General features: G+C 39.9%; 1 protein-coding gene across 4 annotated transcripts in view; it reads right to left on the bottom strand.

The window, feature by feature from the left end:
• PDE1C (phosphodiesterase 1C) overlaps window positions 1-16314 on the bottom strand; it is a 303096-nt gene that overhangs the window by 245898 nt on the left and 40884 nt on the right. For all 4 annotated transcript variants that reach the window (XM_051610091.1, XM_051610093.1, XM_051610096.1 and 1 more), the window contains exon 3: window positions 14417-14588. In XM_051610091.1, the coding sequence (XP_051466051.1) occupies window positions 14417-14588 (172 nt within the window). The remainder of the gene's footprint in view (window positions 1-14416; window positions 14589-16314) is intronic.

Genomic DNA, 16314 nt, shown 5'->3' with positions numbered 1-16314 from the left:
ACTCCCACCTAGCTTGGTGTCATCTGCAAACTTACTGATAATACACTCAACTCTACATCTAAAGTCAATGTCATTATTCTTTTCAGAGGTATCAAAAAATTCTGATGAAAACATTTTAAAGTTGAAAGAGCACCTACTATAGAAAAAGTTCCAAAATAATTTAAGAAATTTGCAGTATTAAATTTCTTTCTCAGATATACAACAAAATAATACTGATTTTCATTGAAATTTCATATAACTGAAGTATATTTTCTACTTTGTGAATCAGGAAACAGGTACAGCATTATTCTCAATGCTAACGTAATACTTCGAGTTAGCTATATCTTTATATTAAGTTTAGCTAAGAGACATGTACTTGCATGCTTCTAAATATACGGTTGGGTTATTTCATTTCATAGTCCATGCTGCCTGGAAACTACAGAGCCAGAATTTTCCGTTTTTTTCTTAAAGAGGTTTATTTTAAGAATATATAACCAAGAAGAGTAAAGCTGAGAAGAATAAATTCCAGGAAACATCTATAAAATTAACTCGGTGATCCTTTCTAACCTCTCCATTGGTTATATTAAGGCTATCTTGTCAAGGCCACTTTGCAGGCTAAGTTGGCCATATGTCCACACTGCCTAGGCTGCAGCAAGGCACCATCCTTTCTTCAGGGAGCAGTAACGCTTGGAGTCTGCATGGTTACAGAGAAGTCAGGTGTGACACAAAAGCTCACCAGTACAGGCAGACCATAGTCAGGTGCTGTGAAATGGCAACTATCCCATGCCACACTCAGCCTTTCTGAACTGGGAATGTTAAACAGTGTGAGCATGGATGCAGGTTTTTAGCCAGAGCAATAACCACGGGGATATAGTCTGAAAATTGCACTTACTTGGCCCTTAAAAGCCAGAATTTTGTCTCAAAAACAGGCTTTGTTGAGCTCCATCTCAATGTGGTCAACAGTGCAAGTCACACTCTCCCCAGAAAATATAATCTCTTGTCCCAGAAAAAGACAAAGATAGCAATTGTTCATGCTACCTGTCTGAAATTTTGAGTGAAGTTAGCTTTTAATACTTTGTCACTATCACCAGGTTCCCTGAAATTCCCACAGATGTATGAAGACAGTCAGAAAGACCAGAGAACTGATTGATTATCTCGCTCCATCTGAATTGTATTCAATTAGCTAATGTCATTCAGGTTGCAACATCTTAGCTGCCTTGGGCATATACTGGTACAGCTCTGCTGAAGTCAGGTACTCTCATAGAACTGCACAGGTAAAACTGGCAGAGAATCTGGTCTCACATCTGAGGCCATGCCAGGGCCACCAAAACAAATACAGAGAATTTTGAAAGTCAGCTATAGAAAGCACTTAACAGGTAGTTCCTGATACTTTTGACAAGAGAAATAAAATAATATTTTGCACATCAATAGACACACAAATTCAATATTTGAAAGGTTAATGAGAGAATGTGCTTATTTGCTTTTTTTATCACTTCATCTTATCTCAGTGCTTGAGGAAATAGAGAATTTCCCATGCAGTATTTTAGGCCAATTTCTCTATTGAAATCAACATTAGTAAAGAGTTCTGGTTAAAAACAGATGACACCTTAGTTTAGTATCTCTTTGAAGATAAATATTTAAGCAATATTTTTTAAGACCTAGAGAAAGCACAGCAGGACCCCCAGAAATGCTTCTGCAGAAGCAACAAGTATTAACCCCTGTTGCCAGGCCTCCCTTCAAGACAGACCTAAGTGTTCAGCTGACCCTGGAAATGAACTAATGATTTCTAAGGCTACAAATAGTCTCACTAAGATCATTATTCAACTCTTGATGAACTCATGAAAAAGTTTTGACCAGTTCTTTATGGAAGTTGCCTCAGTCATTTGAACCTCCCCTCCCTTCTTAGAGCAAACTTGTACAGAGAAATTAAAAATACATTTGAGGATCTGTATTAGTATCTCGTTACATGAATTTCTCCTTTCCTATCATCTATACAAGCTGTGAACTCAGCACCGCTTTCTTTTGATGACTGGAAGACGAAGCTTGCATGTTAATAAACTTCTCTATGGAAGATTCAATTCACAAAACACTCAGTTTACATAGGGAAAAAGTTGAAACATGTCTTTTTGGTTTGTCTTAAACACAGATGGGGAAACTCTCAAGAGATCTATCCCAGTCATGAATCTGCAGTGCAGACCTCTACTTCTACTGATGTCAGAGGGAGTTCCATGCAGGAGACGAGTGCAGATGCACCAAAAATCTGCAATGCAGAAAACAGATCCGCAATGCAGATCAGACACTGGGATTTTACTCACAGGGTGATAAAATTCAGCTACCATTCCCACCACAGAATCACTGAAGCACTAAGGCTGGAGGGCGTCTCTGAAGACCATTTAGTCCAACCCCCTTGCTCAAAGCAGTGTCAGCTACAGCAGGTTATGCTGCACTGCGTTGAGTCCTGTTTTGACTGTCTCCAAGGATGAAGACTCCACAACTCCCCTGGACAATCTGTGCCAATCTCCTACCACTCTTACAGTAAAACAAAAACAAAAAACAATAATAATTTTTAAAAATTAACAGCTTTTTCTAAGGTTTGAATGATATTTCCTGCATTTCAATTTTTGCCCTCTACCTCTTGTCCTGTCACCAGGCACTAACAAGCAGAGTCGGGCCCCATCTTGTGTGGTATTTATACCAATAAGCTCCTAGGAAGCTTTCTGTCCTCCAGGCTGAACTCTCTGAGCTCTCCTGGCCTCCTTTTCTATGGCAGGTGCTCCAGTCTTCATGGTCCTTTTGCTGGACTCTTTCCAGTATGCCCCTGTCTCTCTTGTAACTGGGGAATTGAAAACTAGACCTAGGACTCTGCATGTGGACTCACCAGTGCTGAGCAGAGGGGAAGCTTGACCTGCTGGTGACACTCTGCTGTCCAGGATGTTGTTGGCCTGCTCTGCTGCAAACTCACATTGCTGGTTCATGGTCTAAGTTGCCTACCAGGATCCAAGGTGCTTCTCAGCAAAGCTGCTTTCCAGTCAGTTATCCCCCAGCAGGTACTCGTGCATGGGGTCGTTCCTCACCATGGTGCAAGTCTTTGTGCTTCCCATTGCTGAACTGCATGAGGTTCCTGTCAGCCCAATTCTCCAGCCTGTGGAGGTCCCTCTGGATGGCAGTACATTCATCTGTTCTACCAGTCATTCCTCATGTTTTGGTTTGGGCGCTTTTTCATCTACAAATTTGCTGAGGATGCACTGTGCCCCATTATCCAGATCATTAATGTTAAACAGCATAAGTTACAGTTATATAAGCCATAACAATCACGCTGGGGGAAAAAAAATAAATCAATCCCTGTAAAATATATTCAATTTGTGTTATTATAAACTTTTCATTAATAATTGTACAACTGCTTCAAAAAGAATGACAGAGAATATGACAAATCCAAGTTTAACTGCACTTCAGTTCAGAAAAAAAACATTTAATTAGTTAAAAAAAAAGAGTAACTGATCTGACACTGCTGTAGAACAAAACTGTTCTGTATTCTAGGACTCTATTCTATTGATACCAACAAGTAGATTTTATTAAAAATTAGGACAATTTTTCTAGCACAAGAGCTGATACATCAGGATAACACAGTCATATATATTATATAACAAATTATCAAGTGACAAAGCACTATGCACATTTTTTTTTCCTGAGAACCAATGCAATGAGCAAATACGTAAACCCAATCAACACAAATGAAACCTACATATTTCAGGTCATGGCTTGCCAACACCATCCTCAGATGCTCACAGTGCCTTGGCTGTATTAGAATCAGCATTAAAGAAGTGGAGAAAAATGGTAAAGACTTAAAGGCTCTACTGATTCAAAGTCTGCAAGCTTCACCAAGTTTTTGTGAAAGCCAGTGGGCATTCCCCAGAAGGGATTTTGCTATATCTAGCACAAGCCACTTTGATTAATGCATTATTCGACAGCATCGCTCATGATTCAGCAAGAACACTCTGCCAAGTTTACCAGCTTTATTAATCAAAAAATATGCAAATTTCAGTGTGCAAGCACTGTTTTGAAATATTGAGCTGTATACTCAGCTGTAGTAAATCAATGTCACTCTATGAAAGCCAACTGAGCTTTATGCCAGTTTACAGCAAATTTGGCCCACTGTATTTACATTACTACACTCTGTAATTCTTTTACTCAAGTACAGCTGACACTGCAGATAATTCTATTATAAGCAATTCCAGAACAATTTAAGAAGTGAAGAAGCCCTCAAGAGGAGGTACAGTGCAGTAAGAGGAATAAAATTTTCTCAACATCTCATCTTCAGAATGGATCTGAATATACTTTATTATTAATAGCTTTGTTTGGAATTAGGGCAGACTCAATTATAATTGCAACAAGAAGCCAGCAGGGTAATAAGCATCTTTTTGATTCAAGAGCAGATAGTATTGGTGACAACTACATGACACCTTGAGGTCAGTCTTGGGGTTCGGAATACTGGGAACAGAAATGTTTTGTTCATCTTAGAAACTGCAACTGCAGATGCTCACACTGATCTAAATGAGGCTTTCACACATCATTTATGAAGAGGGAAAATCTTCTGACAGTTTCCCTTTTTACAATAAACGCTCTTCAGTAGCTGTTATTTAAAAAAACAGAACTTCAGGTCTGGTCCTTTTTCAGCTGAGCTGAAAGAAAATTTGCACTGTCAAGGAACTCTTAAGTGCACACATGAAAGAGGAGATAGTTCAAAGGTACGTATACATAACAGAAGAAATCACTAGGCACCAATGGGAACCCAAAGCCCATACTCCTGGGTCAGCTTCCACACCTCAAAATGAAGGTCTTTCCATCAAAAGAAGACAGAAGATTGCTTTTTGCCAGAGTAAGAGCAGCACTGACAGCAAACTTAGACTAAAGGCCTGGTTTCAAAACAGCCTGAGTCAATTTATAAAGTTTAGGTCAATTTATAAAGTTCAGATGGAAACCAAGTAACACATGATAGTTTTAGCAGTCTTGCTGTGAACACTTCAGCAGATTCAGATTCAAAAGTTATTGAAACTAAAAATAAATGTCCCAATCTGCAAACTACAGATACTGTGGTTCTGACATCAGCAAGTGCTGAGTACTCATGGATAGTGTGATAATTTCCAAGTAAGACCTTTCTATTGCATAAAATAGTTTCTAGAAATTACCAGCAGGCAGCTTAACATTAAAAAAAAAAACAACACAAAAGCAAAAACAAACAAACAAAAACAGATAAAGAACAGCCATTAGCAAGTTATGGGGGTAAGGGGTGTTGACAGTTTGCAGAAGCTTTACTTACCTAGATGTTGCTATATGTCTGCAAAGTCCCCAGTAGGCTGGGCTGCAAATTTCCAGCAAAAGAATATCCAGCAAAATACAGTAGTTACCACAATCATTTTGCATGGGGAGGCAAACCAGATAAAACCTTCATCAGAAACCACAGAATCAAAAGAGAGATACACAGAGCAGGGGTTGCAAAAGGTAACTCCTAAGAACCTAGAGCCCAGTGTTAATGGCATTCCCATGGGATTCATCAATTGGATCGACTGGGTGGATGACACCTGCAATACATATGGGGATACCCAATGTGTCCCAGGTAAATGTTTAGTGTAGATTTTCTCAAGTTTCATTTAAAAAAAAAAATAATTTAAAAAAAATCAAAGGTCTATTTCAATGTATAAATGGCTAGCATTTTCCCAAACAGAACAGTTTTTCTCTCCAGATCTGATTGTCATAGTTACATTTAATTGAGTAAGTACTCCTTTCTCCTCATTCTTCAAAGCTCTTCACATTAAGTAGAAATGCAAGACATTAGTGAAGATTAAGCTGTTATCCATCAGCCTTCAGATTAGGTTGGGTAATTTCATGATATTGTTGTTATTCACTTCAAAACATTGCTGAGCTCTTACTTGCAAGTTTTATGGTCTCAAAACCAAACCACATCTGTCCCTGATTGAATTGGATCTGGAGGATGTTTTACCACATCCTTTGGAAAAACATCACAGTATAACATTTCACTTAACTTCATTGCCATCAGCCAGGCATTTAGAAGTAGATAAAACTGTATAGGAATTTCCTTTGAGTGCCTTTCTAATGTTTCTTTCTTACTCTAACTTAAGAACTCAAGGTAATGCTTCAGCAATTGATTAGTCAAAGACTTATCTCCACTCATCACAGCCTCTCTGACTGCCAAGAGTAAGAAAGCCACCATTTTCTCATTGGGAATGAAATACATACCATGACAGTCTTAATTTAATAACACAATGAGCAATTTACAGCTCACAGGACATGCAGACTGCCAGGATAATAAATTTGTTCCAGAGCCTGCATCCCCTCCTCCCATGTGCCCTCCAAGTGCAGATCACAGGCTGGAGGTCTAGGTCAGGTGGTTTCCAGCCCCTTCCTGGTGTTATTTTGCCTGAATAGATGCTCTTCCCCATTAGGTGACACTCCAGGAGAATAAGTACACATAAGGAAACCCTGTATCTCTGCATGTGCAGAGAAAGACCATGCTGGCTGTAATTGCATGACAGGAGTAGAGGGTGTCATGGCATACCATTCACTTAATCTACCAGAATAAGATACATGGTCCACTCCACCAGGGTGATTAGGTAGGTATGATTTATCGAGTAATAGTAGTAACAAAAATACCTTTCCTTAGCACCAATTATAGTACTCACAGCTGCATCACAAACTATGACTGGCTTCTTACACAGTTGTGCTTTACATCTTTCCTACCTTCCCTGTAGCAACACATTCTGCAACATACTACATCTCCTGCCTCTCTGCTCTCCTTGGGCTTGTCCATATATTGTCCTGCCTGCTTGTGTGGTCACATGTGGCACCTGGTTCACAGCTACACATGCTGATGAGGTAGAGAGCATGCTAGCTCTGGTCAGCCAGAGTACAACTATTGGAAGTCAACTTTTCTCTCTCCTATCCATTCTTTCAGTGGAACCCTTTTTTATCCTACCATCAGTTTTCACAAACTAGGTAGGAACTAAGTGCCTGTGAGATAATCAGTAGCTTGAAAGAATGGTAGACAAGTTCAGCTGTGTTTAAAAAGTTAACAGGAAGAGGGACTGAGAGATATACAGGAGTTTTCTTAGGAAAAGGATAGCCAGTTGTACTTGGGAAACCAGCCTAAAAATTATCTCAACGGGAATCGCACGGTATCTAGTTCAGGGTATTAGTATGTAGAAGCTATTAATCTCTCAAGGTGGAGATAAGTAAATAGCGTAATATTAAGCACTTCTTCCTTGCAAGGATAATTATGATCCTTAAATTAATGTATTTTCCTGTATACAACTCCCTGCCTGAACACAGTTTCTTCTGTAAACCTGCAAGGAAGACTGGGCTGGCAATTTCAGTAAGCCAAGCAACCACTCATAGTCCCTGGAACAGCCCCGTATACACACACAAATGCTGCACAGGCCTTTGAGACTCCCATGGTTGTACAGGTATGCCATGTCTGGATTTAAATATATGTCTGCCTTCTGTGTGTGGTGGGTGCTAGCATATTCCACATCAAGGACTAGAGGTAATCTGTATGTTTATAAAGCCAGAATTGGAAGCCTTGCACAACTACAAAACAAATGCTCAGAGTTTTTTCTGGTATAAAATTCAGGAGACACACATCAGGCAGAGAAGTATGGTTAAAAACAGGCGTTGGTCAGTCCTCAAAGCAGGACTTTATTGCTACCAGGATGTTTTTTATCCACGGAGCTTCAGCTCAAACTCCACTTACCATTTTGGAAGGGGATTTGTTCTCTTCCTTTCAGAGGCATAGCTCTGCTAGGACACCCACAGTCCACCTGAATTTCTCAGCTTGGGTCTTTCAATATGTCTCATATTCACAGGGACAGAATGTCTGGCTTTGCTCGTCATTGATAATACATCTATCCTATGAAGAACAAGACAACTGTGATATTAAAAAAAAAAAGAGAGAGAGAGAAGTCCATTTCTCTTCCAACTGCCTGAAAAAAAACACCTTCCTCCTAGACCTGTCTGGATGTGTGAAGAGAGAGGGAATGCAGCCTTTGAACAGTAACTGATATAAATCTTTCTCCTCTGATCATTCCCCTTCTGACTCATGAGACTCAATCTATCAACAAATGAGTGCACAGCTCTCACAAAGCTTAACATACACCTGGAAGGGAGGCACAGTTAAAAGGAGAGAGAAGAGAGACAAATTATGTGGGAGCCATTTCTTAATAAACAGAACACTTCTCACTTCTTATTCATCATAATGATTATCAATAAATAATAGGAAAACAGGAGTAAGAAACAAGTTTGAATAGAATATAGATGAATTTAAGTTAAATGCAAATAAAGCACCTTATGATAAGTTTGGATTGAGAAAGATGTTGAGAAGGGTGGTTTTCGGAGACACTGCTTACATTTTAATGTTTAGTGAGAACTGGATCTGCTGCAGATGGGGATAAAAGCCAGTGAGAAAGTGTCTTTCATGTTTCCAGCCTTGGATAGTCTTTTTTATTTTTGTGATCAAGTTATGGCAAGTGACACTGACACCTCATTTTTGTGTGTGTGGTGTTTTTTTTTAAAAAAAGCATTAAAAAGGGCAATAAATCAACACTGAGTAATAAGAGGTAGGGTGGGTTTTACTCTATCCCATGACTAGCTCTCAACTCCAGTCATGGTCATGGCTCTTCCACACAGCATCACATCCCTCTCTGACGTTCAGACTCCACATAGTAGCTTAGTTAGCTACAGCCAAGCTTTGGTGCTGCTCAGGCAGTGTCAAAGCATGAGAGGTGATAAAGAAGAAGTCCTGCAGGTCCCTCTCCACCATGTGAAAGGAGATGGGCTCTTGCTATGACTCAGGCCAGGTGGGGAGAAGGAAGGCTCATAACTCATTGCCATCAATGCCATCTTGAGTCACATGATTGGGGCTCATGGGCTGACTCCAGCACACAGCGCTGTAATTGAAGAGTTCGCTTTTGGGGCATAGCAGTATCACCTCTATCCGTAGACCAAGTGGCCAGTAATTGGCATGAGCAAGAGTTTACATCACCCACAATTGAACCATAAATACAAGATTAGCTGCCAGTATGATTTAAGACTCCCAAAGCAGAACCGAAGCAGATAAGGAAAGGAAAACAAACTGTCCTTGGAAAGATACTGAAACTTTGCAGATGACATAGGAAAAGCAGCTATTAAGGTAAGCAGGGGAGTTACCAGCTTCAAACTGAAAATACTTTGAAAAGTGGCAGAAATTAAGAACTCATGTAAGCCTGGAGTTTAAAAACACTCTCACTGAAGGAACTGCAGCTGCCTTCCTGGTTCCTAGGACATATGGCCTTGATAAGAGACAATATACATCACTTCCACTTCAGCACAGCCACACAAGTATCCAGTAAGGCTTGTCTGGAAGAGGACTGAGGGTCTTTGCCTCACCTGCTGACTATTCAGCTGCCTGATACCCTGATTTGTAAACACTCCTGCTTCAAGCCCCCATGTGCTAGATAGAGCTGGCTGGACTACACTAGTTCAGACCTACTTCAGCTGTCACACAGGCCCTGAACCAGGATAGGAGGTTAGACTAAACATTTTGTCTCAGATCAGCACCTCCATTCCTCCTGGTCATCAGTCACCTTGTACTATGGGATCTCCCTTGCCACAAGATCCAGCACAGCCACAACATCACATAGCCACCACCACAGTGGCTTTCTATAATACAGAAACTCCATCAGGGCCGAGGGTCCAGATGTATCTGGACTTCTGCAAGGCCTTTCACACGGTCCCCCACAACATCCTTCTCTCCGAGTTGGAAAGATACGGATTTTGATGGGTGGACTGTTTGGTGGATAAGGAATTGATTGCATCCAGAGGTCAGTAGTCAATGGCTCAATGTCCAGATGGCGAGAGGTTACAAGTGGTGTCCCTCAGGGGTCCATGCTGGGAGCATTGCTGTTTAATATCTACATCAACAATATAAACAGCAGGATTGAGGGCATCCTCAGCAAGTTTGCAGACGACACCAAGCCAACTGGTGTGGTCAACACACCAGAGGGATGGGATGTTATCCAGAGGGACCTGGACAAGCTAGAGAAGTGGGTCTGTGTGAACCTCATGAGGTTCAACAAGGCCAAGTGCAAGGTCCTGCACCTAGGTAGGAGCAATCCACATTATGAATACAGGCTGGGGGATGATGTGATAGAGAGCAGCCCTGCAGAAAGGGACTTGGGGTACTGGTGGATGAAAAGTTGGACATGAGCAAACAGTGTGCACCGACAGCCCAGAGGGCCAATCGCACCCCGGCCTGCTTCAACAGAAGTGTGGCCAGCAGGTCAAGGGAGGTAGTTCTGCCCCTCTATTCCACTCTTGCAAGACCCCACCTGGAGTACTGTGTCCCAGCTCTGATGTCCTCAATAGAAGAGGGACATGGACATGTTGGAACAAGTCCAGAGAAGGGCCACAAAAATTATTAGAAGTCTGGAGCACCTCTCCTACAGAGACAAACTGAGAGAGCTGGGGTTGTTCAGTCTGGAGAGGAGAAGGCTCTGGGGAGACCTTATAGCAGCGTTCCAGTACCTGAAGAGGCCTATAGAAAAGCTGGAGAGGGACTTTTTACAAGGGTGTGTAGTTACAGGACAAGGAGTAATGGCCTTAAACTACAGCAGGGTAGATTTAGATTGCATATTAAGAAGGAGGGTGGTGAAGCACTAGCACAGATTACCCAGAGAGATGTGGTGGAGGTCTAATCCCTGAAGACATTCAAGGTCAGGCTTGACAAGGCCCCGTGGAACCTGATCTAGTTAAAAAGGTCCCCATGCACTGCAGGGCAGGCTGGGCTAAATGACCAACCCCAGGCATTCTATGATTTCTCCTGTACATCAAAACCAAGCAAGTCTAGGAGAAATCATGACATCTTGGATGCATCTAACTTGCAGCCAGGCCGGTGCCACCCAGGTGACTTGGTTCACTCCAGGCAGCAGACTGGAGACAAATACAGCAGCTTCTCTTGTACCCTCCAACATAAAGCGTTTCCTCAAACTTCTAGGTGATATCTGGAGAACAGCACCTGTACCTGTCTCCTGTTTCTCTGCTCCCCCTGGTGGGCCAGCCTGGCACTATCAAATTCCTGCTTGGGTATCTGCTCCCGCGAGCGGCACACAGAACCTAAAGCAGGCTGTAACCTTCACAGTCTCCTCAAGAGGTCATTAATTACCACTTAATTCTTACTGATACGGATAGCATCACTGATCATTTCAGGGATCTAGCACATATAGGAAAAGAATTTCTGAGTTACAAACTTCAGTGTTGGCAACTACTGGCATCTCCAGACATCCAGTTCATGCAGACCTGACAAGGCCATATGACCACCACCTAAAATTCCTGAGTTTCCATCAATCCACAGCTAATATACACGGATGCTGACACACGTACAGCTATCAAAAAAAGAGGAAGAGATCACAGCTCCTGTAATAGTGAACTCGTGTATTTGTGCGAAGATTAATAGTAGCTATATCCAATTTGTTGCATGCAGTGCGGGCCAAGAAGCTAATCACTTATGCATGTGTAATTACATTTGTTTTCATTGTCAAATAGGGAAAATCCCCGATTCTCCATCTTCCACTGTATTTTCATATATAATTCAATATATTGAATTCTCCTCTGCCTTTCCTAGACAAATAGAGTCAATGCCAGTGAAAATGGATGTTGAGACATATGTTGTAAGCACTGCAATAGTACGTCTAGTCGAGACACACAATTACTTATGACCACTTGCTCAGTGCAATACTGCACACAAGAAGGTCCTACAAACTCTTTCAATTATCTAGGAAGGTATTAAACTTTGTTTAGACTAATCTTGTGTTTGTTCTTTGCATCTTCAGAAAAGAAAGAGAAAAAAATAAATTGTATAAGAGAATCAAGACCATCAAAACACTTTAATTATAGAGACATCATGGACTATACTTATTTGGGGTGTAGAGAGGGGGTCACTTTGGTCTGATTTTTGCTTATGTCTTAAAGAGGGATTATTACTACAAGAAGACTACAGCCAAAATGACTGAAATCATCACATTCCTCCTTTTATGTTTAAGTGAGTTTCAAGCTCATATCTAGATGTTGAACAAAATAAAGATCTCTTCCTAATTTTCCAAGCTACCAAACAATAAGTACCGCACAGTCGAAAACAAGATCTAATACCAGAGATTGCAACTGGGATTTCATGCTGAGTATATGTGTTCACATAAAAAGATACTGCAATCACAAGGAAGTGTGACTCATTTGACACTAGAGAGACATTTTCTTTTTAACTATGCATGAAAAGGATAGCATTGCCATACACTGCTCTAACAGCGGTGAATCAGAGGTAGGAAGGGAGTTGCTCAATTTTATGGTTTGTAGCAGTCATGTTCAAGTACAAGACGCGGTGCTTCTCTGTGTAAAATGAGTCCATCCAAGCCCAACATTCCTCCCTACACACCCTGAGATTCAGCCACCATATTCTTAATGAAGACAGGCTGGACTGGACAACTTGTACAGGACATTTTATTTCCCAAAAGCCCACAGGGTAGCAAGATCTTCCACTAGTGTCTAGTAAACAAGAAACAAGGAAAGCCCATGCTTGGCAGACAATCACTGGCACTCAGACACACCAGTCAAACTCTGTCAAGGAAGCGCTTGAAGATGTCCACTCACAGAATAATCTGATTAATCAAATCTGCATCTCATCACACAGAAGATGCTACTGCATCCTAACCCCCAGTTTGCACCATAGTATCAACAAGATCTCAAACTGCATGAAAACACTGCAGTGCTTTTATGTTCTCAGATCTTCAGAAATTGCAAAGTACTTTCTTCTCTTCCGCTCCTCTGTGTAGCTCTTAAACACACATGGGGCTTCCTTTCTTTATAACAGTAGACAGTTACAATTTTCTCCAACAACAATTTGTTTGAATTTCCATCTATATAAGCCACCCCAAAATGCCACTCTGTACAGTAATTTCTATACTGATGAAATACGAAAGTTCTGTAATGTTTATAAAGCCATTTAAACCAGATTAGCAAAACTATTTTGCTAAATTACATTTTCCAACTCATCAGTCTTTATTATTTTATATATGAGCTCACTTCTTCCAAGAGTCACCCCTACTCACATAATCAAATCATGCCATTTTAAACACTGTGACATTATTTTGTCATATAAAATGGTTGAAATTTTCTTGATGAAGGCAATGTAAGGAATGCTGCTATCCAGAATTTGTTACGAGAACTGAAAGCTGAAAAAGAGCTAGATCTTGAAATTATAGGTTTTAAACATCAGAGACACAAAGTGTTTAAAAGCCATTATATACCATGGGTCACAAAAAAATTAGGATCCAGGTTCTGAAACCCTTGTGCTGAATAATTTCAACAGAAATATTAAAGAATGAAAATGCACTTTGGAATTACATAATTTATGTAGACTAACATAAACTCGCTTTATGGTAAAATGGTTTTAAATGTCAAGCCATATAAACAAGATATCTGAAATTACTACCAAATTTAATGACTTAAATAAGTACCTTCAAAATCATGATTATATGAAGACTGAAACAAGTTTGACAGACTGAGTTGTAACCAAAAATCACTGTAGTCAGAGAAATTTATCCAAAGAAAAACCATTTTACATTTCCATACATGTGCATTTATTATAAAAGTAGAACATAGCTTTTCAACAACAACAAAAAAAAAAAAGCTCAAAAACACTTGGACAATTGAATTCTGCCACTCACTTTGTTTTTACTAGGCACACTAATTTTCACATTTTGATCCACTGCATCCACACGGCTTCTCTATTTTACCTCACTTAGAGAAAATTCTTTTCAGAAGATATGCCTCCAAGAAACATCTGACAGCTGTATATTCACATGATTAAATAAAATAGAGGAAAATCCAGCAACAGATACATCTCACAATTTACAACAGCAGGAATCGCTCACTTGCAAGCTCCTGTCCAGAAACTTCCTTGACAAAATAATTTAATGCTAGACAGTTTTCAAGACATTACACCAACAGAAAAATGTTTAGCTCTCCCTTGCATCAATAAAGCACATCACTTGACCTAAAGTGCCAAGTCTTCATCACAAAGCCACTTTCAAATGAAACACCACCAGCCTTCAAAGACATCTTCATATAATGAGCCGTCTTTGTTGACCATTTTGACTACTTACACTCTTTATACCTGTCTAGCCCTAATCTTTTAAAAAGACTAACGTGGTCTGAGAAGTGAAAGATAAGTCCAGTCAGTGTTATTTATAGACCTCTTTTTCACTCTTGTTCAGTACAAAGACACACAGCATTGTGGAATCCTTCAGTATCAATTTCTCCCACCAAACCCACACCACAGACTTAATCTTAAAAAGATATCCTCTCAAGGATAAATAAAGTAAACTTGTATCTGTCAGACCTGAAAGATGTTTTCACCAGCGCCTCAGGACTGTCCACCGGTGGTAATTCATCTGCCAAGATTTCTTCAGGAGGTCTAGGGTCACTGATAATGGTCGGTTTTGGCCTTTCCTTGAGGTTGCCTGTCAGCCCACCGATAATGGTATTCCACAAGCAGTTTTGTGATTTAGATCCTGCAAGAACAGAGTGAGAAGGAAAAAATTGATCGGCCTGTAGTCCAATCACTCAGCACTTTGGAGAACGAAGATGCTGTTACCTTTTTACCTTTGCATCAAAATACTTTGGGATCAAGCCCTAAAACATGAAATAAAGCTCAAAGTGGAAATAAGCACTAACATTCAGGTCATTCTAGATCCAAGAAACTAGTGCCTCCCATAAAAAGATTTTATAACAGAACATAGTGTTTTCACATGTCAATAAAAATCATCTTCTCCACATTATACTTAGATTACAGGTTAGCATGTGTTGACATGGCTGTATTTTAAGCTGAAGAACTAACCAAAAAAAAAAGCAAGTACCAAATTCATACAATATTAATAATTTACTTTCTTAAAGTTAATAGCAGTTAAATTATAGATTAAAGATATCACTGAAGGACTAGTATCAGAAAACATGTATTTTCCACTGAAACTTAGGTTTTGGCATTTGAATGTCTACTGAGAAAAACTTTCTGTAGGTTATCTTTTTTACATTTATTTATAAGTGTCACCAGGTGCCTTGTGCATGTCATTCAGAGAACCCATCCTCATCTGTAAGTCTAGCTCCACGCACAATTAGCATCCTTCAGTCAGATATCCTCCCAGCTTTTGGAGCAGAGAATAAGTGACATACATGTCATAACATTTAAGCATCTGTTTCATATTTTCAAAATTTTCCAAATGGCTTCCAAATAAATTAGGTACTTCTGAAATTCCCAGTGACACCACCATACTGAAAACCTATGCGACATTCTAACTTTCAATTATTATAGAATATACATGGGTGAGTTAGAAGATCCCAAGAGCAGTTAAATACTGAAACACTCATTATTTCAGTTAAGAGACTTCCCACAATAGAGGGAATGTGAGCATTAATCCTATTGGATTCCAAAGTAGTAAGGTGCACCAACTCTTCTGGTAATCATTCTCCCTGGGCTTTTTCATCAATATGTGAAAGAAAAAAAAAAAAAAAAAAAAAACAACAAAAAAACTGAGAAATTGAATATTTCTAAAGTCAGCAACTGATTTTTTATAAGAGACAGCACAGGTAAAATTTTCAAATATTTTCCCAGCATTCAGACTCTGTCTCCAGCAGAGACAATTAAGAAACATATAGCAGACCTAAAACATACGGATTAAGGTTGACTTCTTGTTGCAGTACATTAAGTATGTAAGAGGAAACCATACAAAACTTCACAGATATACTTGATGCCCTGTGCTGAGTTCTATGCTACAATAGGCAGAAGAACTATTCCTCACACCAGGTAGTCCAAAGTAACATCTACACAACAGCTGCAGGAATAACATCCATAGGCCTTTATGATCCAAGGACCTGCAATGTTATGGCAATACCACTGTTTCTGTTCTTTAGATCACCAGTCAGATTTCCAAAAAACTTCTTAGTTTTACTTGAATAGGTAACCATTTGTTTTCCCATTCTGTAATGGGAAATAAAAAGGATGTAAGAGTTTTAAATTAGCTGATCATACAGGCTGCCTGTGATACAGCGAAAAACATTGTGGTTCCCTATAATATGTTGAGAGAACCATTTCTTTTTCAAAAGTATGGCATACTCAGCATAGTTTGAGCAGGGAACCTGTCAAGAAAGAAAAATCAGTTGTCATCCAGCCATACATGCTGCACATTAAGACAGGAGAGCAGGACACCAACACTTGCAGCCAAAAAGTTGCTGCGCACTATT

The sequence above is a fragment of the Apus apus genome, chromosome 2 (genome assembly GCF_020740795.1).
Source record: "Apus apus isolate bApuApu2 chromosome 2, bApuApu2.pri.cur, whole genome shotgun sequence".
Taxonomy (NCBI): Eukaryota; Metazoa; Chordata; class Aves; order Apodiformes; family Apodidae; genus Apus; species Apus apus.
Note: the sequence above shows the minus strand (reverse complement) of the source record. Positions and strands in the feature narration are given on the sequence as shown.